The 23,789-nt window shown below is 35.4% G+C and overlaps 5 protein-coding genes and 34 non-coding genes across 40 annotated transcripts; 19 read left to right on the forward strand and 20 right to left on the reverse strand.

Moving 5' to 3' along the window:
• The first annotated feature begins 93 nt into the window (after nucleotides 1–93).
• 21ur-15226 lies at nucleotides 94–114 on the forward strand. Its single transcript, NR_053527.1, has one exon.
• Nucleotides 97–117, forward strand: 21ur-6616. The gene has a single exon (NR_053528.1).
• Nucleotides 118–1,050: 933 nt separating this feature from the next.
• 21ur-9336 lies at nucleotides 1,051–1,071 on the reverse strand. The gene has a single exon (NR_053529.1).
• Nucleotides 1,072–2,627: 1,556 nt separating this feature from the next.
• On the forward strand, nucleotides 2,628–6,212 carry pygo-1 (the record flags this gene model as incomplete). Of its 2 annotated transcripts, NM_068318.9 has the most annotated exons (7): nucleotides 2,628–2,707; nucleotides 2,868–3,054; nucleotides 3,535–3,656; nucleotides 3,712–3,970; nucleotides 4,027–4,508; nucleotides 4,556–5,430; nucleotides 5,581–6,212. In NM_068318.9, 6 exons carry the CDS (start codon nucleotides 2,872–2,874, stop codon nucleotides 5,754–5,756), a joined length of 2,097 nt encoding a protein of 698 aa, NP_500719.1. The 2 variants fall into 2 exon arrangements, with proteins under 2 accessions (NP_500719.1, NP_001368386.1); NM_001380212.1 differs by lacking the exons at nucleotides 2,628–2,707; nucleotides 2,868–3,054; nucleotides 3,535–3,656 and having other exon boundaries at nucleotides 3,719–3,970; nucleotides 5,581–5,756.
• On the reverse strand, nucleotides 6,181–8,189 carry ivd-1 (Isovaleryl-CoA dehydrogenase, mitochondrial). Its single transcript, NM_068319.10, has 4 exons — nucleotides 8,025–8,189; nucleotides 7,267–7,578; nucleotides 6,716–7,213; nucleotides 6,181–6,663 (listed from the first exon to the last, which is right to left on the reverse strand). Exons 1-4 carry the CDS (start codon nucleotides 8,157–8,159, stop codon nucleotides 6,349–6,351), a joined length of 1,260 nt encoding a protein of 419 aa, NP_500720.1. The 5' UTR covers nucleotides 8,160–8,189; the 3' UTR covers nucleotides 6,181–6,348.
• Nucleotides 8,190–9,567: 1,378 nt separating this feature from the next.
• snpn-1 (SNAPIN protein homolog) lies at nucleotides 9,568–10,368 on the reverse strand. Its single transcript, NM_068320.5, has 3 exons — nucleotides 10,206–10,368; nucleotides 10,065–10,163; nucleotides 9,568–10,019 (listed from the first exon to the last, which is right to left on the reverse strand). The coding sequence occupies exons 1-3, from the start codon at nucleotides 10,356–10,358 to the stop codon at nucleotides 9,903–9,905; spliced, it is 369 nt and encodes a 122-aa protein (NP_500721.1). The 5' UTR covers nucleotides 10,359–10,368; the 3' UTR covers nucleotides 9,568–9,902.
• Nucleotides 10,369–10,910: 542 nt separating this feature from the next.
• On the forward strand, nucleotides 10,911–12,132 carry C02B10.4 (RRM domain-containing protein). The gene is made up of 4 exons (NM_068321.5): nucleotides 10,911–10,970; nucleotides 11,038–11,308; nucleotides 11,366–11,587; nucleotides 11,804–12,132. Exons 1-4 carry the CDS (start codon nucleotides 10,924–10,926, stop codon nucleotides 11,897–11,899), a joined length of 636 nt encoding a protein of 211 aa, NP_500722.1. The 5' UTR covers nucleotides 10,911–10,923; the 3' UTR covers nucleotides 11,900–12,132.
• Nucleotides 12,125–22,604, reverse strand: C02B10.3 (EGF-like domain-containing protein C02B10.3). The gene is made up of 5 exons (NM_068322.6): nucleotides 22,495–22,604; nucleotides 17,852–18,042; nucleotides 16,578–16,635; nucleotides 13,372–13,686; nucleotides 12,125–12,910 (listed from the first exon to the last, which is right to left on the reverse strand). Exons 1-5 carry the CDS (start codon nucleotides 22,593–22,595, stop codon nucleotides 12,832–12,834), a joined length of 744 nt encoding a protein of 247 aa, NP_500723.1. The 5' UTR covers nucleotides 22,596–22,604; the 3' UTR covers nucleotides 12,125–12,831.
• Nucleotides 13,327–13,347, forward strand: 21ur-2121. Its single transcript, NR_053530.1, has one exon.
• Nucleotides 13,692–13,712, reverse strand: 21ur-10249. Its single transcript, NR_053531.1, has one exon.
• 21ur-12091 lies at nucleotides 14,548–14,568 on the forward strand. Its single transcript, NR_053532.1, has one exon.
• Nucleotides 14,549–14,569, forward strand: 21ur-10421. Its single transcript, NR_053533.1, has one exon.
• Nucleotides 14,551–14,571, forward strand: 21ur-14319. Its single transcript, NR_053534.1, has one exon.
• On the forward strand, nucleotides 14,552–14,572 carry 21ur-6694. Its single transcript, NR_053535.1, has one exon.
• Nucleotides 14,989–15,009, reverse strand: 21ur-7042. Its single transcript, NR_053536.1, has one exon.
• 21ur-5726 lies at nucleotides 15,721–15,741 on the reverse strand. Its single transcript, NR_053537.1, has one exon.
• 21ur-3444 lies at nucleotides 17,090–17,110 on the reverse strand. Its single transcript, NR_053538.1, has one exon.
• On the reverse strand, nucleotides 17,289–17,309 carry 21ur-5230. Its single transcript, NR_053539.1, has one exon.
• On the forward strand, nucleotides 17,783–17,803 carry 21ur-10796. Its single transcript, NR_053540.1, has one exon.
• 21ur-13307 lies at nucleotides 18,170–18,190 on the reverse strand. Its single transcript, NR_053541.1, has one exon.
• C02B10.74 lies at nucleotides 18,283–18,383 on the forward strand. Its single transcript, NR_053542.1, has one exon. It is a non-coding gene; the product is annotated as an Unclassified non-coding RNA C02B10.74 (non-coding RNA).
• Nucleotides 18,543–18,563, forward strand: 21ur-4588. Its single transcript, NR_053543.1, has one exon.
• Nucleotides 18,548–18,568, reverse strand: 21ur-10576. The gene has a single exon (NR_053544.1).
• Nucleotides 18,760–18,780, forward strand: 21ur-10399. The gene has a single exon (NR_053545.1).
• Nucleotides 18,898–18,918, forward strand: 21ur-9085. Its single transcript, NR_053546.1, has one exon.
• 21ur-4870 lies at nucleotides 18,899–18,919 on the forward strand. The gene has a single exon (NR_053547.1).
• 21ur-6379 lies at nucleotides 19,069–19,089 on the reverse strand. The gene has a single exon (NR_053548.1).
• C02B10.72 lies at nucleotides 19,672–19,789 on the forward strand. The gene has a single exon (NR_053549.1). It is a non-coding gene; the product is annotated as an Unclassified non-coding RNA C02B10.72 (non-coding RNA).
• On the reverse strand, nucleotides 20,530–20,550 carry 21ur-116. Its single transcript, NR_053550.1, has one exon.
• Nucleotides 20,820–20,840, reverse strand: 21ur-11489. The gene has a single exon (NR_053551.1).
• 21ur-9225 lies at nucleotides 20,924–20,944 on the reverse strand. Its single transcript, NR_053552.1, has one exon.
• 21ur-12 lies at nucleotides 20,927–20,947 on the reverse strand. Its single transcript, NR_053553.1, has one exon.
• Nucleotides 21,178–21,198, forward strand: 21ur-6371. Its single transcript, NR_053554.1, has one exon.
• Nucleotides 21,257–21,277, forward strand: 21ur-950. The gene has a single exon (NR_053555.1).
• Nucleotides 21,685–21,705, reverse strand: 21ur-13961. The gene has a single exon (NR_053556.1).
• On the reverse strand, nucleotides 21,688–21,708 carry 21ur-9442. Its single transcript, NR_053557.1, has one exon.
• On the reverse strand, nucleotides 21,867–21,887 carry 21ur-62. Its single transcript, NR_053558.1, has one exon.
• On the reverse strand, nucleotides 22,205–22,225 carry 21ur-6396. Its single transcript, NR_053559.1, has one exon.
• Nucleotides 22,437–22,457, forward strand: 21ur-5430. Its single transcript, NR_053560.1, has one exon.
• Nucleotides 22,605–23,789: the final 1,185 nt, after the last annotated feature.

Raw genomic sequence — 23,789 nt, forward strand, 5'->3', positions numbered from 1 at the left:
CTGTCGATCACATTTTGTTAGCGTGCAGGGAGGCAATTTTCAACATATACTGCTTCAACCTGTTGTTTTTTATTTGGTTTTTTTTGTGACGAATATTACGTCTTGGTCCTCAAGCTACATAAAATTTATAGACCGAGCCTATGTTAACTTCAACACGAGATACGTAGGTTGCCTTCCTGGCACGCAGCATTTTGTACCTAGACAGCTCCAATCTTCTGGTCTCTTTTTGCTTTTTTTTCCGCGAATATTCCATCTTGCCTCCTCCACAGCATATCGTCCTTCTTCTCGGTTCTTCTATTTTTTTTCATTTCTCGAACATACGGCCACATACACATACACACTCCATCCTTTTTTCTTCTTTTTTTTTCTGCTCATAAAAGCAATGTTGTCGTTTCCTTCTTCTTCTTCTTCTCCTGTGGTTGTGTAGACAAGAGTCACGGAAAGAGCTTGAGTATGGAGCTTTTCCTCATTCTCTCCTACCACCACCACCACCACTACAAACACCAAAAAAAGGACCGCCCCGCGAGAAAAAAATAATAATTCCACTTCTTCTCCTTGCTCCATCCTTTCTCTTCATCTATCCCGATGTATTCCGAGCAGTTTTTAGTTTTTTTTTTGTTCGAGGAAGAAGAGTCTCCGCCGTCTCGTTTTGACGAAGGCACTGCTCCGATTCAAAGAGAGAGAGAGTGGTGAAGACGAAGAGACGCAGAGAATATTGCAGCGTCCCAATGTTTTCGAAAGGGGCCCAAGACCCTCCCGTGTGTATGTGTCCCCCGGTTTTGATGCTATTGCTCTGCCTGGATGACTCGGTCTCTTACACTCTCACATTGGAAGGCTCTTACTTTTTTTGTTCGGTTTATTTTTTCCCTATCTTTTCATTCATTCCATTTGTGGAGCTGCTTGAGTATGACATATTTATTAGTGGTGGCCTAGAATATGATAAAACTCTGCCATTTATTCCATTCTCTGGCCAGGACCTTTGGGCTGCAAAATTCTAAAAATTGAAAAAATTTGGAAAATAAACTTGAAGATATTTCAAAAACGAAATTTTTTGAAGTTTTGGCATAACTATTGTGGTGCTCCATCTTTTAATTTACTTGATTACCAGTTGAAACAGTAAAATTTTTAATTGAAAATTTTTGATTACGGAGCATCAAATGAGTTGCAATCTACAGCTTCTAAATATTTTATTTAAAACAATATTTTTTTGTCTTCATATCCCCAATTCAATACTATCTGTATAATGTTTCATATTCCCCACCTCCCAAAAAAGTAAAAGTTGAGTCTGATCCTCTCTTCTCTATCTCCCTACGCCCTTGGTGCCCAGTACGCCCGACACCTTTTTCTCTGCGACCTCCTGATTTCTAATTGTTCCTTCGTGATCGGACTGTTTGCCTGTTGGCGCGCGCGCCCCAGAAGAAGAAGAGGACACACCTCCACCCACCAGAACTACACCACTTGGCGTTTTGCCAATTCAAGGCCTTTTCTCTGTGATCTCTCGGATCCTAATGTTATTTTCAATTTATTCTGTTTACGAAGAGTTGTTGGGTGAGTCATTGGAAGTGAAGGTTTATGGTCAAATACTAGGTAATCAGATTGTTGGAATATTACTAGATGTGTTAGGTATTACTGTAGACTTTTGCCATTTGTGGGCAATATTAGGTATCGTTGACTGTATGTAGTCTTTGTAGTTTGTGAAATTTTGGTAGGAGTACGGTAGGGTTACTGTAGTTTAAGAATCATCATTCAGCTCTTGAAGTCGGGGACCGAAGGTTCAGTATACCACTGGTTAATTATATATATATTTTTTGCATATACAAAAATCACTGAAGACGTCTAATTCCTTTAATAAATTTGTTGAAACAGTAAATTTTCGCGTAGAACACTAATTCATTTTGGAACTTTTTCATTCCCGATTCTCTGGACAGTACTTTACTTTTTCATCGTATATCAATTTAAAATTATTTTTCTATAGTCTACCAATTTTCTACATCAGATTTTTAGAAATAACAGAATTTTGATTGAATTAATAAATTTGTTGAAACAGTAAGTTTTGCGTAGAACTAGAATTTTTTCGAATTTTTATTTGACACAACTAGAACCGTAGCATATTTGAATCTCGAAATATAGTATTTGAATATTAAAAATTTGAAACATAAGTAGATCATTAAATTTGAAGAAAAATGTTTTTTGCCTGACGACTTCCAAAATAGTGGAAAGAATGACAACTTTGAAACAAAATAAAAAATTTCAAAAATCATTTGAAAAGTTTTACTCCACCTTTACCATCATTTCAACCTTGTGCTTCAGCCCAATATGATCTTTAGTTCATGAACTCTTGAGCATGAACTCTTCTCATTTTTCCCGTCCAATTTCTACGTCAGCCCATCATTTTTTTTGTCTTCTGTGTTTCTTCTTGTTTCTCCTCTCAATCTCTTCACCCTACCCTCTATCACTTTCCGTTTTTTTTCCTTCGATTCGTTCTGCACCGGTCTCTACCAGGCACACGCACCTGGCCATTCACTCTCTCTCTCTTTCTTGATTTCTCATCATCTTCCATCAATTTTTTGTGTCTCAATTCAAAAAAATTCAAATCATGACCCTACTAATTTGTTTAATTCTTCCAGAAACCAATAACTGTCAATGAAAGCAGTGCCAAAGTAAACGGAGAGAAACAAAAAAAAACGCGCTAATAAAATTTTCAACGGTAAGACTTTTTTCCTGTTCACACTTTCTTATCACCATCCACTATAAAACACAACAATACTGTCAATGAAATGAAGTAAAATGAACATTTTTGATGTTTGATTTGCATTCTTTTTGTTTCGAACAAATTCCGAAATTTCTATTAAAGTCACAATTTTCAGGAATATGCCAGCGAGCTCAACATCGTCACCGTCTTCAAAAGAAGAAGACGAAAAGCACACTTCCGCAGATGAAGACGTCACTCCGACTGCTTCTCCGTCGTTAGTGAAGTCTGAAGTTGTCAAGGAGGAGGAAAATGATGACGCCGATAGAACGTTGACTATGCCATCCACTAGTCAGGACATTCAGGTTTGCATTTTTTGATTTTTTTTCAAAAGTCTTAGCGAAAAATACAATTTTCTAATTAAAAACTGAAAATTTCAAATTTCCCTCCAATTTTTTAAAAGCTTTGAAAGCGTTGACATCGGAGAAATGCAAACCTCAAAAAATGGGGTGGAGTCGAGAAGTTGAAGACGATCATAAATAGCTCTTGAGAAAGAAAAAGTATTTCAACTTCTATTTTCAATTAAAAAAAAATTAACTGATCATCTAAAAAATTTCAAACCTGAGTAATTTCCGTTTCTATCGGTAGCTATCTCATGAATCGAAATCCACAGAACCGCTATTTTTTAGTGAGCAAACGCGCTCTACTGTTAACTGTTCGTGTTCGAAGTTAAATTTTTGATAATTTTTTTAATTTTAACCTATTAAAATTACTGAATTCAACGTGATTTTCATCATTTTTTAAATCAGGAAATTTATTAATCTCCTAACCAGCACAAATTTCAGCCTGAGTCATCTCCTGCACACGGTCGATCAGCTCCGTCAAGCCAAGAAATCACGTCTCCACCAACTGTAAGACGAGTAGCTACGCCGCTCGAGGCGGCGGAGCAAGAGTATTATTATTTCACGTATGTTTCCTGTTAAAAAATCAATTTTTAAATGACATAATCTTGATTATTTCAGAACTGATATGATAAACCAAGCTGCGTTGGACATTGAGCGAGAAAAGGAAAAGTTCGACTCGCTAATTACCTGGTATAAACTTCAACGTGACGATGTGCCGGCACTCGGAACAAGCTCCGTAGGAAATTCAACAGCTCCATCCTACGTCAGTGAGAAAGGCTCAACAACGCCAATGTCTTCTCAGCCATCATCACATCAAAGTGGAACAAGCAGTACGAATGGGGCGCACGGTGGTCTCAACGGTTTTTCATGCAGTCCAGTAAGTTTTTTGAAAAATAAAATCAAAAATTATTGAAATAAAAATTGATTTTTCAGTTTGGTCTCGAGAATAACCCTCGATCAAATGATCCGATGCAGTGCATGAGTTCACCAGTCGAATTGGATGAAATCTGTCCAACACTGGAAGATTTTATGTCATCAGCGGCGTCTTCATCAACTCCATCGACATCATCTGCACCACAAATGAACCAGAACCAGAATACCCATCCAAATTCGATAAATCATCATCATCAGCCGGACACCAGTTTATTAATGTTAAATAATCATCATTCGAGTCCTTTAAATCAGCTGAGTTTCAACCATCAAATGCCATCAACATCGAACTCGAACCCACCTTCAAATGCATCTCTAAAACGAAGAGCAACTGAAGAATTCGGGAATGATGGTCCAATGAAGCAAGCGAAAATTGAAGGATCAGAGAACGACAATAATCCAATGAGAAAGCTGGAGATGATGGCGAATTCTTCGAATTTTAGAGGTGGAAACACTATCAATGAAGTCGTAGAAGCTAGCAAAAAGTGAGTTTATAATTTTAAAATTATCTAAACTTTATTCTAATTTTCAGAGACGAACGTACGCTAAAAATGGAAAAACTAGACGTCATCGGAAAGTCAGTCGGAGAAGAGTTTGCTCAACAAGCCCGCGAAGCTCAAATGAGGCAAATGCAACAAGCAGCCGCTGCCGCAGGATCAATGCCACCATCCTACCCATCACCTGGACAGTATCCAGGACCAATGCATTATCCGGGAATGCCACCAATGATGCCACCCGGAGCACCATTTTCTGCAGGAGCCTCGTATCCACCAATGGGCGGACCATTCCCACCGAATCCATATGGAATGCATCCCGGAATGACTCCAGGAGGATATCCTATGTCTGCACCAGGAAAAATGCCGTTCGGATCCCCATCATTCCCTCAAAGTGCTCCATCACCAGCAGCGATGGCTGCAATGCAACAAGGTAGAATGCCAGGACCACCAATGCCACCCCATATGATGACACCTCAGCAACAACAACATTTCATGCAAATGCAGCAAGCTCAAATGGCTCATTTCAATGCTCAAAAAGCTGCCGCTGCTGCAGCAGCCGCCGGAATGTCTCCTGCAGCTCGGGCGTCACCAATGGGTGCCTCACCGTCTCCCCATCATCCTCATCCTTCCCAATTCCCACCGAATCATCCGGCCAATCCAATGTATCACCACCACATAATGATGATGAGAGCAATGCATGCACAAGGTGGGCAGCCAGGACATCCAGGAATGATGCCACCAGGGATGATGCCGCCCGGAATGATGCCGCCCGGAATGATGCCACCTGGCATGCATCCAGGTATGGCCGGTATGCCACCAATGCATCCAGGAATGCAGGGAATGCCGCCGATGCATCCGGGAATGCAAGGAATGCCCGGGATGCCACACGGACCTCCGCAACCTCCGCAAAGTGAGTTTTCTTTTTCTTTGTTTTAAATTTCTCAGAAAAATTTCAATTTCCTATGACTTTATCTGGTCTACTTTTCGGAACATTGCAAAATATTTCATTAATTTTTCAATAATGCCAAAAGTTTGTGCTTCTAAAATTGAATTTTTCCAGATCCCGCTCTCATGGTTGCCGGAAATCGAGCTGGCTCCGCAGAAGCTGCAGCTGCTCAAATGGGCAATCCACATCATCCGATGATGGGCGCCAATATGTGGCAATTGACACCACACTATCCACCACCTCTTCCAGCTTCTTCCAGTTCTGGAGCAGGAACGCCCGTTTCCCGATGATGATTGTATTTAGTAGTCTAGTATATTTCTTGTTGAATGTTGTTTTAACTATTTTACCCAATCAACCTGTAAAATGAATAAGCTCATCCGGATAGTTTCCCCTTGTCCCCAAATTGCTTTAGTCCCCCTATCCCACAGCCGTTCTAGATCTGCCTAAGCTACCGCAAAATTCTCAATAGATTGAGAAGATGCAATTTTAGGTTTGAACTCAGCTCTACCTTCCCATCACCCACCAAAATCCTCACCATTTGTATTTTACCGGTATCAACAAGTTTCTCCATTCTCTTCCATTCGCACAGATACACAAAATGATTCTTCTCTATACTGAGCTTTTCCTTCTTTGAACTTTTTCTCATCAAAATTGCCCTGTATTTTATGTTTCATTTTCCATCCATACTTTTTCAAGTGACATGGTTTCTCTTTTTTTTAATTTCATTGTTTTATAAAATTACATCTAAATTTACTATTAATTATAATTAAACGCTATAGGGGGAATCGACCGGTTTATAGTCACAATTTAAGACGAGCGGGCCTTCAGATGAAAAGCTCCTTTGAAGAATTTGAAAACAAACAGAGATCACTGGGCAAATTATTAGTTGGAGTATTCCTTGTTGAGAGCACGTCCAATGATCAGACGACGGACCTCGCTAGTTCCGGCTCCGATCTCGTAAAGCTTGGCGTCGCGGAGAAGTCGTCCAGCTGGATAGTCATTGATGTATCCGTTTCCGCCGAGAATTTGAATCGCGTCGAGACACACTTGAGTACATTTTTCGGCGACATAGAGAATCACACCGGCACAATCCTTATTCGACACATTTCCCTTATCGGCTGCCTTGGCGACCATGTAAAGATAAGAACGGGAAGCGTTGAGGGTGGTGTACATGTCGGCGAGCTTTCCTTGGAGGAGCTGAAAAATGTTGGAATTGAAATAATCTCATTGTAATTTTTTAAAATCTCACCTGGAATGATCCGATCTTCTGTCCGAATGCAGTTCTCTGGTGAGCATAATCGAAAGCAATATCACAGGCGGCTTGCATGAGACCCAATGGACCACCCGACAGAACTAATCTCTCGTAATCCAATCCAGTCATCAGAACGTAGACTCCTTTTCCCTTTCCACCCATGATCTGGCTCTCGTGAATCTCGCAGTTATCGAATACCAACTCACACGTGTTCGATCCACGCATTCCGAGTTTATCGAGCTTCGGGGATTGCGAGAATCCTGGAGTATTCTTCTCAACGAGGAAGCAAGTGATTCCGTGTTGATGCTTCGATGGATCAGTTTTGGCGTAGACGACAAGAACATCAGCGTCTGGTCCATTGGTAATCCAGAATTTGGTTCCATTCAATACATACTTGTCTCCCTTCTTCTCAGCACGCAGCTTCATGCTAACGACGTCAGATCCAGCTTGAGCCTCCGACATGGCAAGAGCTCCCATGTGCTCTCCGGAAATGAGCTGAAACGTTTTCTCTATAATCTAATTAGTTTACTAATTTTTTCGGTAATTACCTTTGGGAGATACTTCTTTCTCTGCTCTTCAGATCCATTTCTCACAATTTGGTTGATACAAAGATTTGAATGAGCTCCGTAGGAAAGAGCAATTCCACCAGCAGCACGCGATAACTCTTCCATTGCAATTACATGAGAGAAATAATTCATTCCAGATCCACCATACTCAGCTGGCGCAGTGATTCCAAGTAGTCCCTGGTCTCCAAGCTTCTTCCAGAATGGTCTCAGCTGATCCCATCCGTTGTCCTTGTCAATCTTGTCAGCATACGGGGCGAGCTCCTTGTCGGCGAATTGACGGATGGATTGACGTAGCTGAAAATTAGGGATCAGAAATTGAAAACAAAATAATCCATCAGATTATATATTTAATTGGCAATTTTCAAAATGTCCTAATGCACCATGTTGTTCCAACATTCAAAAATAGTGAAAAAAAACACAAAAACTCACTCGATTTATCTGAAAATAACGTTATTTTTGGCTGAAACATTGGGTAAAGTGCTCAAAAATTGCCGATTGTCGGAAAACAAAGCTCGATAATTCGATAATAAGCGAATTTCAGGCTATTTTTGACCACACTTTCTCAATGTTCCAGGTGAAAAGTATAATATTTTCAGATTAATCAAGTTATTGGCTATTTATATTCTTGCATTAATTTTTAATGAAAAATGTTGGAGCACAATAGGAAAATTGTGGAATTACCGCTCGCCCTGGTTAATTTCAAGTAAAAATTATAATTTAAATATTTTATAAAAACTCACAGCAATCTCCTCATCGTTAAGCCCAAACATAGAATCATCAATAGGATATGCTGAAAATTGCCGAACTGCTTGGGACTGAAGAGCCCGTCCTCCAGCGGCACATTTTGCAAATAGCTTCGATGCCAAAGCGGACATTTTCACCAAGAAGTCGGGAGACGGAAGGCTCTGAAGATTTGAAGAAAATGAAAAGATCGAAAAGAGATGAAAATTGAAGAGAAAACGGTTATCTCTAGGCGAAGATCTTCTACTCGTTTAGTAAAAGGAAAACTCCCATTTTTGCCCTTTTCTCATTAAGTTTTTATTTTGTAGAGAAGAAAGCAGGCTAAAGAGAGGAGAGACAAATGAAGTAAAATAGAGTTAGAAATAGTAAAAAAAGAGGAAAAAGAACAGAAGGAGGAGCCACGAGGATGACTGTTTGTCAATGTTGGAGCAGGAGCAACACGTGGAGCTTGAGCAGCGAAAGAGTAAGTAATAAACTGAGAGAAGTGAACGAAAAAGTCACCAACACACACGAGGTGTCTCGTTTCTTGACGTGAAGGGTGATCAGTGATCTAATGAAGGTTCGATCACTGATAGATTTTCAAGCACACTGTATTTAAGTCACAAATTTCGATCAATTGGGGCGTTTAAATGATTTCTGGGCTCCATTGATATTCAAATCGTGAGAAACTGTGAGATTTGGTGATTTTTTATTTATTTTCGCCTTAGTTTGAGACTTGTTAATTTAATTTGATTTTTTGCTGTTAGTTTGCATGATGGATGATCATTGAAATTCCCGAAATCGTTAGAATCCTCAATTTACAGAACCTTTTAAAAATAAACTAATAAACTTTAGTCCGGAGCTGTCTAGACATTTTTTTGATATGGTAATTTTAACAATAGCTGATCGGTGACCTGATAATACAAAACGCAATATAACACATATTTATATTTCAATACTTTTCATATGAAAACCAAAATTCGTATTGTTGTCTGCTCTTGGGTGCTGGTGTAAAGCGATGACGCACAATGATTGCAAAAAATATTGTTTGAAAAATGAAGGAAGTTGGCTTCAGAGAGAATAATTGAAGAGAAAAGGGCGAAAATCGAAAAGAATTGTTGGAAAAGCTGGATTTTATTCAAAATGAGTTATTAAACTACGGTAGACGAAAACACTAAATTTTACGATAAATTGCGGATTTTGCAACTCAAGAGACCCGAAGAACTCGGGGGATGTCCAATTGGGGGGATTACCAACTCGGGGGATTGGCCCCGCCCACAGAACCGTGGCTTGCAATACGCCCATTTCTGCAACTGCCGCACGGTTTCGAAACTGTATTTTTCTCAATAGAGCGAGAATTAACAAGAAAAATACAGTTTCAAAACCGTGCGGCAGTTGCAGAAATGGGCGTATTGCAAGCCACGGTTCTGTGGGCGGGGCCAATCCCCCGAGTTGGTAATCCCCCCAATTGGACATCCCCCGAGTTCTTCGGGTCTCCATTTCAATTTTCGGCAAAAATTTTCCGCAACAGTTTCGAGTTTTCCGACAAAGTTTATATTGTGATTATCAAAGTTTCTTATCACAAAAGTGCAAAACTTTCGATTGATAAGATTATATGAAAATAGACAAACAGCTGCCGAAAAGAAATAGGAAAAGTTTGCCGCATCAGACAGGGTTTAGTGTTCAAATTGGAGAAAGTTAATCAACACACAAAAAACTCGTTTATGTTATTGTTTTAAGTAGAAAAATGGCAAAAACAATGACTAGAAGCGGATGGTGAGTGGAATATTCATACATTCAAATGGGGAAAATGGTGTGATTTTGGAGAAAAATTGTTAGGTGATAAGTGAATTTTCAGAGACGCGAGAGGGGCGAAGGTCATATTCTTCTTGATATTTCTAGTTTTCTGGCTGAACTGGCGGCTCTTGTTCTTTAATTGAGTTCTTCTTTTTATATGTTTCCCGAGCAATCTGCCGCTGGAGTTTTGTGAGACGTTCGAGGAGATCGTCGAGTTTCTGGAATTACTAAAAATAAAATAACTTTAAAAGCAATATGTCTACCTGATGTGTATTATTTACTCGAATTGTAGAATCATTTAGTTTTCCGACGTAGGGGAGCAAGTCCACAGGCTGCTTGTATTCGCTCAGGTCTCGAAGGTACTGAAAATTAAATTAAATTAATACCAATAAAGCTTCGAAAACCTCTGCCATTGTTTCACAATCTGAATTTAGTTTCTTTTGAGACAACTGAGTCGCTCGAATCTGTTGCTCAAGCTTTGTAATCGAAGTGGAAAGAGTTCCAAGGAGAAGATCGCCGGAATTAATGGACACTTCGCCTCCAGCAGTTGACGACATCATTTTAGCTGTAAGAAAGAAGAAATATAATGAAACTCGAAAAATATAGAAAAGTCAGGGAAAACAGAGCAAGCGGCAAATAAAGTAGCAACGAGCGGGCGGAAAGCGGATTAAAATGGAAATGTTCACTCCGACGTGACAATGAAGGTAGAAAAGAACGATAGATGACGCATTTGAATATTTTCTGCAATATATACCATTAAAAAATAATGAAGGATTTCGCTAAAATAGACATTTGCAATCGGAAGTTTATTGAGAAACAATTCGGGAAAAAATTCGATAATTAACGGAAAGGGTACGGTGTGCAATTGTGTGCAAACACCTCGACGGAAAAATGCACCAAGCGTTTTATTCGAATTTTGGACCATTTAGATTTTCCGATTTCTGCTCAATAATGAGCTCATTCTTCGATAGAACGTTTCCAGTTTACTCGTTTTCTTTCTATTTCAGTTAAATATTTCTTCGTTTTGTTTTTATCATGCGTTTCACACGTTTTCTCTTCGATATTATATGGAAAAATGACTAATTACCACAAACTTGTGTTTTTTACAGAAAACGATCAAATATGTACGCCGACGAAGTTGATAAGGATAGACGCACTTTCAAAAAGAAGTAAGTTTTTGTTTTAATTAATTATTTCTTCCTTGTCTCAAAATCGGCAGCCAATTACGTTTTTCAGCTTTTCTTCAGCTCGAGGATCAGGAATCGATGGTAAATGGAAACGCGACATGTTCCAGACAGCAAATCGATCTCCAAAGCAAAATTTCACGACCAAGAGGCGAGCACAGACAAACTTTGTCACTAAAGCCGGTGCCGCGGCGGCAGGACTTGCCACTAGGAACATTTCAACAGCATCAATCCGTGGAAGAACTGCGCCGGCTGTTGTCAGAGAAATTCATACTGGACCATCGACTCTTATCATAAAGAACTTGGCAACCACTGTCACACAAGTGCGTATACTTTTTAATTAAACTCTCGAACCATGTTCCACCAAATACAAATTTCAGGAAGATCTTGAAGAGCTCTTCGAACAATACGAGCCAGAGCTCGTCCAGCTTCACTACGGCCCAACAGGAGAGAGTAATGGATGCGCTGATCTTATTGTCCCTCACGCACAAGTCGCTATTATTCAAAAAGCACTGGAAGGTGTTCTGTTGGACGGAGAGCCGATTGAAGTTCTCGAAGCAAACCCACCGAAGCAGGTTTCTGTGTTCGATCGGATCAAGAAGGTAGGATTAATTAATCATATTCAACCATTTTCTAGTCCCTTTATGCTACTTTCGAAGCCTAGTTGCAATCGAAACCCGAGGAACTGATAAGTATAAAAATAGCTCTGATATCAATCAAAATTATCGCTTTAAAAAAATATACGTTCTTCTGACAAGCGATTAATATCCGTCAGGCATCCAGTATTCTTTCTTTTTACAAAATTAAAATATTTTCAGGTTTCACGAGGAAACGATTTCAAAGCAAAGAACATGCGCGTCGTTGTCAAGTCAAAAGGAGGATTCCAGAAGAGAGGAGCGCGTGGAGATTTCTAGAGAAAATCTAGAGGCCATGATCTATCTGTAATCGTGTTTATAACCAATCCAAAATTCCATTCTCGTCTCCACTTTTTATTTATTTTTATTCCATTTCTCAAGTTTTGTTGTTTTACTGCTCATCTAGAGCATTCCATTTGACTCTTCCTTTCTCGTTTTTTCTCAACTTTGTACTGAATCATTTTCTGTCTCCGTTCGTCATAACTTTCCAGATAATAAACCAGATTTTACACAGAAACTTGATTTATTAAATATTAATAATGATTGTGACATTGTGGAAAAAAAGAAAGAAAGCAGCGATTGGGGTTGAATTGAGAGAAAGTCTAGAAAAAAGGAAGATTTTTGTGTTTTTATGTGAGAATCAAAGTAATGCATTACACGACTAGAGGCAGTGCTTAAATATATTGAAAATAATATATTTTTAAACTAAATTTTAGATTTTTTAATTGATTTTTTTGGGAAAAATTGACATAAAAAGAGAGAAAACACCGTTTTGTGGGGGAGAATAATTCGGAGAAAAAGCGAGTTTTGGTGAGAGGGAATTTGAATTTTCGAGAGGAAAATTTAATGAAAATCTGGAAATAATCAATAAACTGAGAATAATAAAGCATTTTAAAAAATGTTTATGCAGAAAAGTTTGCAAGGGCGCCGCACGCTTTTTTCTTTATTTTTTGAAAATCATTTTCAGCTAAAACCATAGATTCGAAAATTGATTGCCAAAGTTTTGAGAAGGATTTCAAGAAAAATAATAGAAAATTCACAAAAAAAAAAGTTAGAAAAAGTGTGCGGCACGTTTGCGAAAATTTTGGCAAAAGGGCGGGGCCTGATCCTCGAGACAACTCTCCAACAGTTTTATTATTCTCAGTGTAGTTTATAGCAGATTACAAAAAATTTCCCTCGAACTGGTCCCTCCTCGTCAACGAAAAATGTATCTAATAGTTGAACTTGTTGACGCAGAGCAGGATGATGGCGAACAGAGCAGCCGGTATGAAGGAGGAACACGTGGAACACCTGCAAAATGGAAAAGAATGAATAAGGGTGTAATTAGGTGGCGGAGCCATGAGAACACACAATGAGCAAGGTACTTCCGGAAGTGAGAGAGTGAAGTGAGGAGGTGGCTAATTACTTATCGACAGATTGTTTCTCTCTATTCAAGGGTCTCGAACGGAAATTATTTTTCCCTTTGAGAGTGTGGGAAAATTTATTTTGAGTTATGTAACTTACGGAAAAATATAAAGAACAAATTAATGTGATCAAAAACTCCAATAAACCAATAAAACTCCTTTGTAAAATTTTAAAAAAAATCAATAAATGGGCGTGGCCTAATTTTTGGCACTCCTTGGATAATTTTAGTTAATTTTAAATTCAATGTTGACGGGTATTGTTTCAGAGAAAACTTATCAGTTTTTGATTTTTTGAAATATTATTGGATACGCTCTTCTTGGTTACTAAAATGTTGAAATGCAACTTACGTGACATGTCCCTTCTGACATCTTTTATCACAAAGATCTCCATAATATCCATCCGGACATTTACACTTTCCATCGATGAGTTGTCCATTGTTCAAGCATGACTTGATGACGTCACAGCTGGCTCCAGAATAATGATTTCCACAGATGCAGTGATCTCCGTTGTTACGATAACGGTGTTGTTGAGTTGAAATAGTCTTTCTCCAGCATGCAAGACGTTCACAAAAACGTCCATCCCATGGTGGTGGGCAGATACATTCGATTTCTTTCTTTCCGACGGCGATTGTTCCGTTGTGTTGACACATGTGAGGGGTACATCTGAAAATATTGGTATACTGGGACAATTGAAAAATTAATTTATATTTCGTTTATAACAATTTATCGAAACAGTATGCCTTGTAAATACTCTTGCAATAGTATACTCTTGAATACTCTTGCAATATCTTTTCATGTTTCATATTCTTTTCTTAACATTTTCAAAACAATTATTTTTGAAATTTTCGTTGATACAATGAAATTTGATTCAAAAACTTCTGAAATCAAAATGCGGGCACAATTTGAACGATTTAAATAGAAAGCCCCGCACACATCTTGGCTTATGGTCGAACTACTATTTCCACGATAGTATCGTTCACTTATTGAAGTTTGTTAGTTTTTTCCGTTTTTTATTTTATCGAAATTCCCTTACACGCAATATTCTGCCTTAAAACATCATGAATTTCCAAACTCGTGAACTAAAATTTTTATAGTTTCAATAAGACAACATAAGCATTCAAATGCTTTCGCTAGTGCTTACTCTATTTGAAGCCTTTTCATGCTTTTTCCAACTTTGAACATTTTTCTCAAAGAAATCCGCATCTTGGCATAGACTGGCGTCTCCATAAAAAATGTCTTGTACTTTTTCGAGTTATTGTAAACTTTTGGAGTTGTCTTCGAAATTCCTTACACACATTAAAATTCCAATTCCAAAAATTTTCAAATTCGTGAACCAAAATTTTGACTGTTTCAAGGAGTCATCATAAGACAGCAGTATTAAATTAAATTCAAACTGCTTCAAACTTATAAATCGTTCCTCGAGTCTTCTTATAGTAAATTTTCAAAAAATTATGATTCTAACTGAAAACTAAATTTTTTACTGTTTCAAGAAGACAACATACATTTTCAGTTTCAAGTTCATCTTTATTCTGATTTGCTCCGGTGTCAAACTATTCTTAGTTTTCAATAAATGTCTATGACTTTCCATAATTAATTGATATTTAAAAATCAGAAAATTTTGAAATTTGAGATTTTGGATCCCTTGGTCCCAATCAAAAGCTTGCAACATTTTCACAAGGCGAACAAAAAGAGAGAATCGTCTTCAAATCCGGATAGTTTAATGTGTGTCTTTTCACCTTTTCTCTCCTCACCTCTTCTGTGTATGTTGTATGCCCATCCAGATAAATCCCGTTCTATTTTTTCTTTTCCTATGGATAAGTTTAGACTATTCACATACACTTAGACAGGAAGAGAATTGGAGAAAAATTGAATCAAAGCAGAAAAATTAAGAGATGTAGCGAAAAGGAACAGGTGTTGGAGGACTGTTATCGTATTGAAGTCAGAATTTTTGGTTAGCGTTTTTTTAGTATAGGGATAACGATTTCAATACATGATTTTGAACTATTCCGAAATTTAATAAAACAATGAAACAGTATTTTCTTTCTATAATTTTTTCCGTAAATGATTTTCCAATATTTTCGGAACTTTATTATTTTAGCTATTTCACATTATCAATATAGTATTATTTTAGTGTACTGTTAACGTGATTCCTACTTCATCAAGTTTCGACTCCGTCTTAGAAAATATCTTTAAACTGCCCCATGCTGCTAACAGTATGAAGCAATAGGGTAAAAATCAAAATTTAAAAGAAAAATCTTAAAAATAGCAAGTTTTTACCGATTATAATATTTTTTAGAGAATCCAAAAGGTTTTTTTCTTCAAAATTTTTTCATTCTTCCACAAATAATTAATTTTTTAAAGTTATTATATTGGTCTAAATATCGAAAGCTGCACATTTTAAAATGTTAGTGAAACATTAAAAATATTATATATATTGAAAGCTCGAGTTTTTCTAATTTTTTTTGCAAGTTTTACAATTAAAAACTTAAAAGTTCAAAGCCATTTTGGATTTTCCTGTTTTGATAATTCATTTTTATCTTGTTTTGTCGGAACGAAGGCAACATTCTCATATTAAATTGCATTATTCTCAGTTAAGTTTCAACATATTTTTTATCCTTTTCAAAAATAATTTGAATTACTGAAAACAATTTAAAAATCATGTTTATTTAAGTTTTATAATGAATTATGAAAATTAAATTATTATTTATTAAGGTGTGAATGCTGAACCTTTCGAGATGTCTTTTAAGAAAACTTGATGAAACAGTATTTTATAAAATTTTTTTGAAAGGTCCAAAAAAGGAACAGAACGCATGAATTTATGTCCTAAATTGAAGTTTTAACAAAAAAGTTAAATTTTGTATTTTCTTCACAAAACCGATTTATTGGAAAATTTATGTACATAACTTTTTTTTAAAGTTTAACTTTTTGGAAATACTATTGGAATTTGGCGGAAATTTTTTTAAAGAAAAATAAAATAACATTTTGAAATTATTTTACATTTGAAGAATTAATTTAACCTATAATTTTTAGAACAAAACTGCAATTATTCTAAGTTCAAAATCAACATTTCTTGGAAAAATCCAAGAATTTTTAGAAAAAAAACTTTTCTTATTATTTTAATTTGAAAAAATGCTCCTGAGTCAGGAATTGTTTTTTTGAATATTATAAAAAGCTGAAAAGTAATACCAGTTTTTGAGAACCTTTGCGCCCCTAAATAAAAATTCTTAACATTCTCAAAAAAGGACCCCTTTTTGCCAATTCCCTTAAATTTTTGAGTAACTGCTCAAATGCATTGTTTCATGTTCATTTTCAATTTCATTTCCCCTCTACATTTTCCCACCTGCCACTAGTCAATTGCAGCTGTCAAAATGAATTGTGTCACTTTTTTTCTCTGCTCTCACTCGAATTTTCTCGATGTTCATTTTTGCATCAGAACTATAGAAAAAAAAAGAATAAATCGGATTACGAAACAGTTCTCCCATATATAGGTTTAACTTTTGTTCCAGAATTTTCCAACCGAAACGATTTTTTTTTGCAAAAAAAAAAGAACTCACGAAGTTCCGAATAGCGTTTCTCCCTTTCCACATCCGTCGTATTCGTTGCAAATCGGTCCTGAAAATTGAATGAAAAGTCGTAAAAGAGTAGCATAAAAATGTCGTTAAAAATAGTAAAAAAGGGCTATAAATCTATATTTTCATGAGATGAAAAACATATGGATGATGGATATGAGAGTGAAGAACATTGAAAACTTTATTCCTGTTTTTCTATAGCAATTATTAGTTTTTAAGGAAATGACTGGACTTATGGGAAAGAATTGAGAAAACAAAACTCTCGAATTTTGTTAAGATTTTTGAAATTATCGAAATTTCTGAAACACACATGTTGGTTTGTAGTGCTGCATTTGATCTCGACTTGAAACAGTATTCTTCTTAAATTGAAGTATAACGAGTTTTATGCTTCAATTTGATCATTGATTATTTTCTAGAATTTTTTCAAAATAACAATTCAAAAAATTTGGATTAAATCAAACTGGAAAAAATTAAACGATCAATTTTCAATTTAAAATGCATAATTAAAATTCTCATAACTACTTCGTGAATTCCCTCCCAGCTTTGATAGCAAGTTGAAACTGTAAATTTTTTGAACACTAGTGAGAACAATCAACTCGTATTTTGAAGAAAATCACTTTGAATCACCCCAAAATGCGTTTATACATGTTTCTCTAAAAAAAGTTTTTATGTGAAACAAGAACGAATTTATGAAAATCAAACAGTACTGAACTCCTAATAAAAATACTTCAGTCTTCCCACATTTGGTAACAAGGTGAAACAGATATTTTTTCTTTTTTTTTTGAAATTTTTTTCCACAACGTGGATGTTAATTATGGTTTCAAAAAATGTGAATTAATTGGACAAGAATCGCTAAGAAATTTTTAGTAACCAGCTGGATTATGTTTTTCCAGCCCTATAAATGAAAAGGAACATTTAAATGAAATTAAGCATACATAACTATTAAAATCTTTGAAACAAGTTTAATGAAACATTATTTTTTTATTAATGCAGTAATTTTGTCTCTTGTGGTTAGAACTTTCAAACCTGCCATCAATATTTTGGGTTTTTTGTTTCGAAAAGTTCATATTTAGGGTAATGTTGACGCCAATTTTCCACATTTCACCCTTTAAAAAAATTTGAAGGCAAAAGTAACTATGGCTCACTGTTTTAAAAATTTAATAAATTTGGTTTTGGAAAACTATAGACACTAATGTAAAAGGAAGGTAAAACAAATAATGTAAGATTTCTAAGAAAAAAGTCAAATTCAAAAAACCCACCCTTCCAGTTAATGTTACAAGTGCACTTTCCATTCTGAACAGATGCATGAACTCGAAGTACTTTACACTTGTATTCTTCATATTCTGGATTTGTGACTTCTAACTTCCACCGATCACATTCTTCAAGTCCACCGTCCATTATTCCGAGGCCAAAGTACGATTCATCTCCGCATGATCCAATCGGGATATCACTGCAAAATATTCTAATTATCAATGATGATAAGGGTATGAATAACCAGTGAACTGGAAACTCTAGAATTATTGTACATTTTGGTGACGACAAAGTGTTTTATCAAAATGAGAAGATATCGAAAAAAAGCTTACCAAAAATTCGCAAGACCTTTGTAAAAATGTACTCCCCGATTTTACCAATATATTGAAACAGTATTTAAATTTTTTGTACTATTCGACCCCTTCTATTCTATCATTCTCTTGTCCATCAAAGTAAGTATTTAGTCGGTAATAGTGGTGCTTGAGCCGGTTGATGAACTCGTGTCGATGACACTTAACGAATCCATCATACCTTACCGACTGGCCAGTTAGTAAAGAGAGAGGGAAAGGAGTCATAATATTTGGATAAGGAGTAAAGTGAGATTGAGAGGTACAGAGGGAAGTATTAAATACAGAAAAGTTTTTTATTTTGAAACAGTTTCAACAAGTCTATAACCCGGATGCGCTAAAAGTTTTGTAATACTTGCTTAAAATAAAAAATATCAATTAATAATTTTGATATAATTCTAAAAAATATATGCTTCTGAAACTGCAAAAATATATTGACTCGAAAAAACCTATAAAACGTCGGCTTCTGTTTAAAAAAATGTTGAAATTATTTGATAAACTCACAATTTCCTAATGTTGAAAGCAGTTTCATAACTATTTGTAAGATTATTTTAAAATTAAATGCACAGTCAAGTAAAAATAATGAAAAACGCATTTCTACACATACTTTCTTCAAATCACAAAACGTTCCCATTCCCATTAATTCATCGGTAACTGTGTGACAGTTTCAAGTTTTTTATAAACCTGGTGTGCAAATAACCACGCAGTTTCAAACCATTTGGGATTAATTCATATCAATGATTTCGAACACAAAAGGACCGATTGAAGAATGTTTGACATACGATGCATACTAATTTGAAAAAAAAACAAAATTTTAAGATTGCGAATCGATTTCGGTGTATTACTAAAACTGCAAAAAATTCTAAATCATTCTGTAGATTGTCAAACATTCTTGAGAATCAATTTTACCTACAGTTATCTACTATTATCGACTCATTGAAACAGCAGATATCTAGAAGATTAAAAAGTTCAAAAAAATAGTCGGTTGTTGTCTTTCAAAACTATAAATCAAAAATTGTTCAAATTGAATATTAGAAAAGCTTTCTAGAAGAAGAACTCCACGTGGTTGGAAAAGTACCGTTTTACAAGACAACCGTATCTCGGCTGAAAATCGACCTACTTGTTCAATAAAATAAACCTGTCTTGTAAGCCTACATGCAGGTCAGCTTGTAGAGCACCATTATGCAAAAAATAAATTTACTGTTTCACAGTGTCCATTAACATTTGCGGTTGGTTGTTTCTAGCTAATTCTGCATAAAAGAATCTATAATTCCTTGTAACCAATCTCTACGAACCCCTGAGCAAGTAAAAAAGAAATCTATTGCCTTGGTCAACACTTACTTGTTTGTTCTTTTTCTATCTTTTTTCCTGTTTCCTCTTCCTCTCCGTCCCCTCATCGTCAGTTTTTTCGACACAACACCACTGAATTGATGCAATTTTTAGAGCGACCGGGGGCACATTGCGCAGTAGAAGAAGGAAAATGAGAGAGAAAGAGAGAGAGTACGCGCACTCAAAAAAATGTTTGTTTGCCTTTGTGTTGTTGCTCCGGCGAGCCCCACATTTGTGACGACGTGCTGTCTTCTGACCCGCCCGCCGGCACCAATTTGGCGTGGTGCCAGATGGATAAATAGATAAATTTTGTACGCTTCTTTAATTTATTTTGTTAATTTCCGGGAGCAGGAATAGTTCATGGCAAAAAAGGGAAGCGGGGAGAAGGCTAGAAGTAGATCAATTTCAGTGATAAAATAGTGGTTGGCTAGCTGTACCAACAAAAAAATTGGACTCGAATTGCTGAACTTGAAAATATCGTAAAAAATTTCTAGTTTTTTCTAATTGTAGCTGTTAAGTACTTTGGTAAAAATTTAACTGAACTCAAAGTCCTATTACCTTATAAACTTGAAAGTTGGAAACAGTAAGAAAATATATAAGAAATTGTAAATAACTGTAAAAACTATGAAAATCTAATTGTTGTTAAATGTTTTATTAAGTTTAAAATTTAAAACAAACTGCAATTATTTATTTCGCACAAAAATAAATAACCTAGTTTTGACAGCTTAATTTCTTGGTTTTCCTTAATTTTTAAAAAATCATCAATCAAACTTTGGGTTAAAAATAGACCTTTGGATTTTTAATATTTTTTTCAGCGGAAAAACGTCTAAAATTTAAAAAGAATCATTTAACAAACAAAAGCAGAAAAATTCCAATTAATTCAGCAGGAAATCTCAAAAATGCCAGAACTAGGTAATTCTAGAATTGACGAGTTGATTTTTTTGGAAAACAATTTGAAAAATATGCAAAAATTTAAACTTTCTTTGAAAAATTTAGAACACATCTATAAGTCTTCTATATCTACAACCCCACTATTCAAAGCAAAATCCCAACTCTTTAACATAACTGGCTGAAACAGAGAAAACTTTTTATCCCATTCCAAGTTAAGCTCGTTTTTTCAGACCACCCCTCTACATATCTCAAAGCAAGTAGTTAAAGTACTAAACTAGAAGCGGATATTTGATATTTGGCGTAGATATCTGCCAAATGCGCTAGCTCGTGTAATTTGAGAAGCTTCCTAAACGAGAAGTTTCACATCAGAATTAGATGTGACACGTCACCAGGGTTCAGGAATGAATGTTTCTATTACTTTGTTTTATAAACGCTTTTATTACAAGCCAATTTATTTTGTAAACAGCTAGAAACAGTGATTTATGAGAAATGTGAATTTATATGTTTTGATAACAGGGTACAAAGAGGACAAAACCATTGCATGAATTCAAATGTGCACTTATTGTGAACAATTAGAAACAGTAATTTTTTTTTGGAATCAATTTTGTGTTTTTCCCATGTTTACATGTTTTGCTACAATTTTATAAAAGAAAACAACTTTTTGAAGTTTACCCCATAATTGTCAGAGAAATAACTTGAAGATTTAATATTTAAAAAAAACATATTTCAAACCCTCTAGAAATGTTCAGAATTGATTGCGATTTTAATGAAGAATTATGTACAAAAATACGAATATTTTTACTGTTTCTGAATCGTCATATCTTTACAATGTTCTCGAAAATGTATTAATTGTGACTAAATTTTTGAAAAAGTTCAGAAACGTCTAAACTATTTTTCTTCCACGTCACTAGTCCCCTTGCTCGATCTCATTTGTTCCGGAATGCACAGAGAAAGCATACTTTTATTTCTATTTTTGGATAAATGTTCAGACATCGAAAAAGTACAAGAAAGCACCTGGATTATTTGTATTTTCAGATTATCCCCGTTTCACAGGTGTATATTGAAAGATTAGCTGTGCACTTTTCTGAGAAATTCGAGAAAAAATATTGTGCTTAATCTACTGAAATGGAGTTTCAGAGTCTATGCAGTTTTATCGGAAAGATTAAAGTGAAATTACTTTGGGATGCAACATTTGGTGACTGGATTTTTTTTTGTGGAAATGTCTCATATTAAAAAAAATCTTATTTTGGTTTTGAAAATCTACTTCTGGCTTTCAACTTGATAAAATAATCAAAACAGTAACAGAAACCACACGATTCAAGATTAAAGAAATGCTGAAACTGTAAAAAAATTTGCTGTGAACATTTTAGGATTTGAGCAAATTTGTGGTTCTTTGCCCGGTAAAGCAACAAAAAAAAACGATTTCAATACGAATTTGAAGGTATGCTTTAATTTGAATATATACGTTTACGTCTTAATGACCAGTACCTAATTGTTCAAGTTATTTGCAACGATTTTGAAAGTGCAGAAAATTTTTATATGTGGAAAATTCTTAAACCCACCAGTTTTTTATTTGAAAAATTCTGGAAAAAGGTGTTATTTTTTGTCTAGATTTTTAGAGATTTTATTTTAGAGACGAGGAAAATAGATATATTTTGCAATATTTAGTTTGTAACTGAAATTGTATGCTTTCTATGATTCACTAAAATTGCTTTAGATTAAAAAATTGGAAAAAAAACAACAGCATGATTTGAAAAATTACGTATCATGTTAATGAATCACAAAGTACGAGGTTTGATAAATATGAGTTGCGCAATATACAATTATACAATATACAAATATACAAAAACATATTGAAACTGTTTTTTTTTTTTTGAAAAAATAAATAATTTGAGCCGAGTATGCTTCAGGCTTGTATTTTTGTTCATTTAAACTGAAAACTCAGTGAGAATCAAGTTAATAATTTCTGAATAATTTTACTGTTTCGGAACTGACACATATTTTTTGAATATTTTACAAACGATGCTGAGTTTGTGGAAGTATATTCGAAAACTTTAAGACCCATTTTCCGATTTCTTGCTTACCTAAGTTTCACCAACAAATTTCCATGAGTATCCTTAATTTTCGGTCGTTCAGCTGTCACCATGGTCACTCCGAAGAGCACAATGCATAGTGCTCCGGTCATTTTCATTGTCTGAAATGTTAGAAAAGTTAAGTTAGACCCTAGAATCTAGAACTATAATAAAATACTCAAAAAATGTGTCAAAAAGAAACAAAAATAGAGGCAAAAATCCGACAGAAAGAGAGAAAAAGGGCGGAGAAATAGAGAGGCTATGGAAGGAGAAACCGAGGAAAATGTGGGCGTGGCCCCGGCGAGAGATCGGAGGTGACGAGACGAAGAGAAGTTGGAGAAACAAAACATTTTCTCTCTCAATTCTCTCTATCTCTGCTCTATCTCTATCAGGCATCTTGCGCAGAGAGAAAGATAGAAAGCATGGACACTGACTAGTGAGCATCGATTTTCAGACAAAACGGAAAAGCTCATACATCATAATAGAATCGGTCGGAAGGCAGAGAATTTAGATGCATTTGTTGTTATTGACACCGTTTATACATATGTTTTTGTCCGGGTTAAGAAAAAATGATGTCTGGAGTGGGGTTGAGAAAGATTTCCTGAAACCACACACCATTTTGAACATGCTTCCACTGCTAACAGTATTCTAATGTTGTAACATGTTTCAGTGTTAGAGATTCATTAAGAAAAATCTCGTTAAGTTCGAAGTTTACACTATTTACAGCACAAAATTTGTGTAGTCCGTTCTTAGAGGTCATTCTGAAACTGTTAAACAACTTATTGTTATCAATCGAAAAAAGCTTACAATTAGTAAAATCAAAAAACCTCAATATAATAGAACTATTAACAGATCGCTAGAAAAAAATAAAAATTTTGATCATTAGTTTTTTTTTAGAAATCGAGTTTTTTTTAAAGATGTCGTTTCTACCGTCAAATTGTTATTCGATGGTGTCCATTATACCCACTGAGAGGTTTTTTTGAAATTGTAAGCTTGCTGACCAGGGGTGGGTATTTTAATTTCAAGAAATTTCAAGAAATGTTGACATTTTTGTTCATTTCTTGAATAGAAATTTAGTGAAAATGTGCTGTGTAAAAACTTTTTTGTAATTTTTATAATTTTCAAAAAGGATTCAAAACTCCATCAAAATATGTAGTAGCCGCATGAAAATAATTTAAAATGATACATTTCACATATTGGGCGTTCAAAACTTCTTGAAATTAAAATGTACTCCAGGGGTCGGCGGCTAACCGTTTTTTTCGGCTAATATTAGCCAGATTAGCCGGTCGGCTAAAATTCGGCTAACT

The sequence above is a fragment of the Caenorhabditis elegans genome, chromosome IV (assembly GCF_000002985.6).
Source record: "Caenorhabditis elegans chromosome IV".
In the NCBI taxonomy this organism is placed as follows: Eukaryota; Metazoa; Nematoda; class Chromadorea; order Rhabditida; family Rhabditidae; genus Caenorhabditis; species Caenorhabditis elegans.

What these genes read in the sequence shown, in the direction of transcription:
- C02B10.3 (NM_068322.6), bottom strand. Translation starts at nt 22,595, where the DNA reads ATGACCGGAGCACTATGCATTGTGCTCTTCGGAGTGACCATGGTGACA. An exon ending in AATTTGTTGGTGAAACTTAG is followed by an intron (nt 18,043 to 22,494) that starts GTAAGCAAGAAA and finishes AATATTTTGCAG; the next exon opens with TGATATCCCGATTGGATCAT. An exon ending in TGTCAGAAGGGACATGTCAC is followed by an intron (nt 12,911 to 13,371) that starts GTAAGTTGCATT and finishes TCCATTTTGCAG; the next exon opens with GTGTTCCACGTGTTCCTCCT.
- C02B10.4 (NM_068321.5), top strand. Translation starts at nt 10,924, where the DNA reads ATGTACGCCGACGAAGTTGATAAGGATAGACGCACTTTCAAAAAGAA. An exon ending in AGACGCACTTTCAAAAAGAA is followed by an intron (nt 10,971 to 11,037) that starts GTAAGTTTTTGT and finishes TACGTTTTTCAG; the next exon opens with CTTTTCTTCAGCTCGAGGAT. An exon ending in TGTTCGATCGGATCAAGAAG is followed by an intron (nt 11,588 to 11,803) that starts GTAGGATTAATT and finishes AAATATTTTCAG; the next exon opens with GTTTCACGAGGAAACGATTT.
- snpn-1 (NM_068320.5), bottom strand. Translation starts at nt 10,358, where the DNA reads ATGTCGTCAACTGCTGGAGGCGAAGTGTCCATTAATTCCGGCGATCTT. An exon ending in ATTGTGAAACAATGGCAGAG is followed by an intron (nt 10,164 to 10,205) that starts GTTTTCGAAGCT and finishes TTTAATTTTCAG; the next exon opens with TACCTTCGAGACCTGAGCGA. An exon ending in GAGTAAATAATACACATCAG is followed by an intron (nt 10,020 to 10,064) that starts GTAGACATATTG and finishes TAGTAATTCCAG; the next exon opens with AAACTCGACGATCTCCTCGA.
- ivd-1 (NM_068319.10), bottom strand. Translation starts at nt 8,159, where the DNA reads ATGTCCGCTTTGGCATCGAAGCTATTTGCAAAATGTGCCGCTGGAGGA. An exon ending in TTAACGATGAGGAGATTGCT is followed by an intron (nt 7,579 to 8,024) that starts GTGAGTTTTTAT and finishes CCTAATTTTCAG; the next exon opens with CTACGTCAATCCATCCGTCA. An exon ending in AGAAGATCGGATCATTCCAG is followed by an intron (nt 6,664 to 6,715) that starts GTGAGATTTTAA and finishes AACATTTTTCAG; the next exon opens with CTCCTCCAAGGAAAGCTCGC.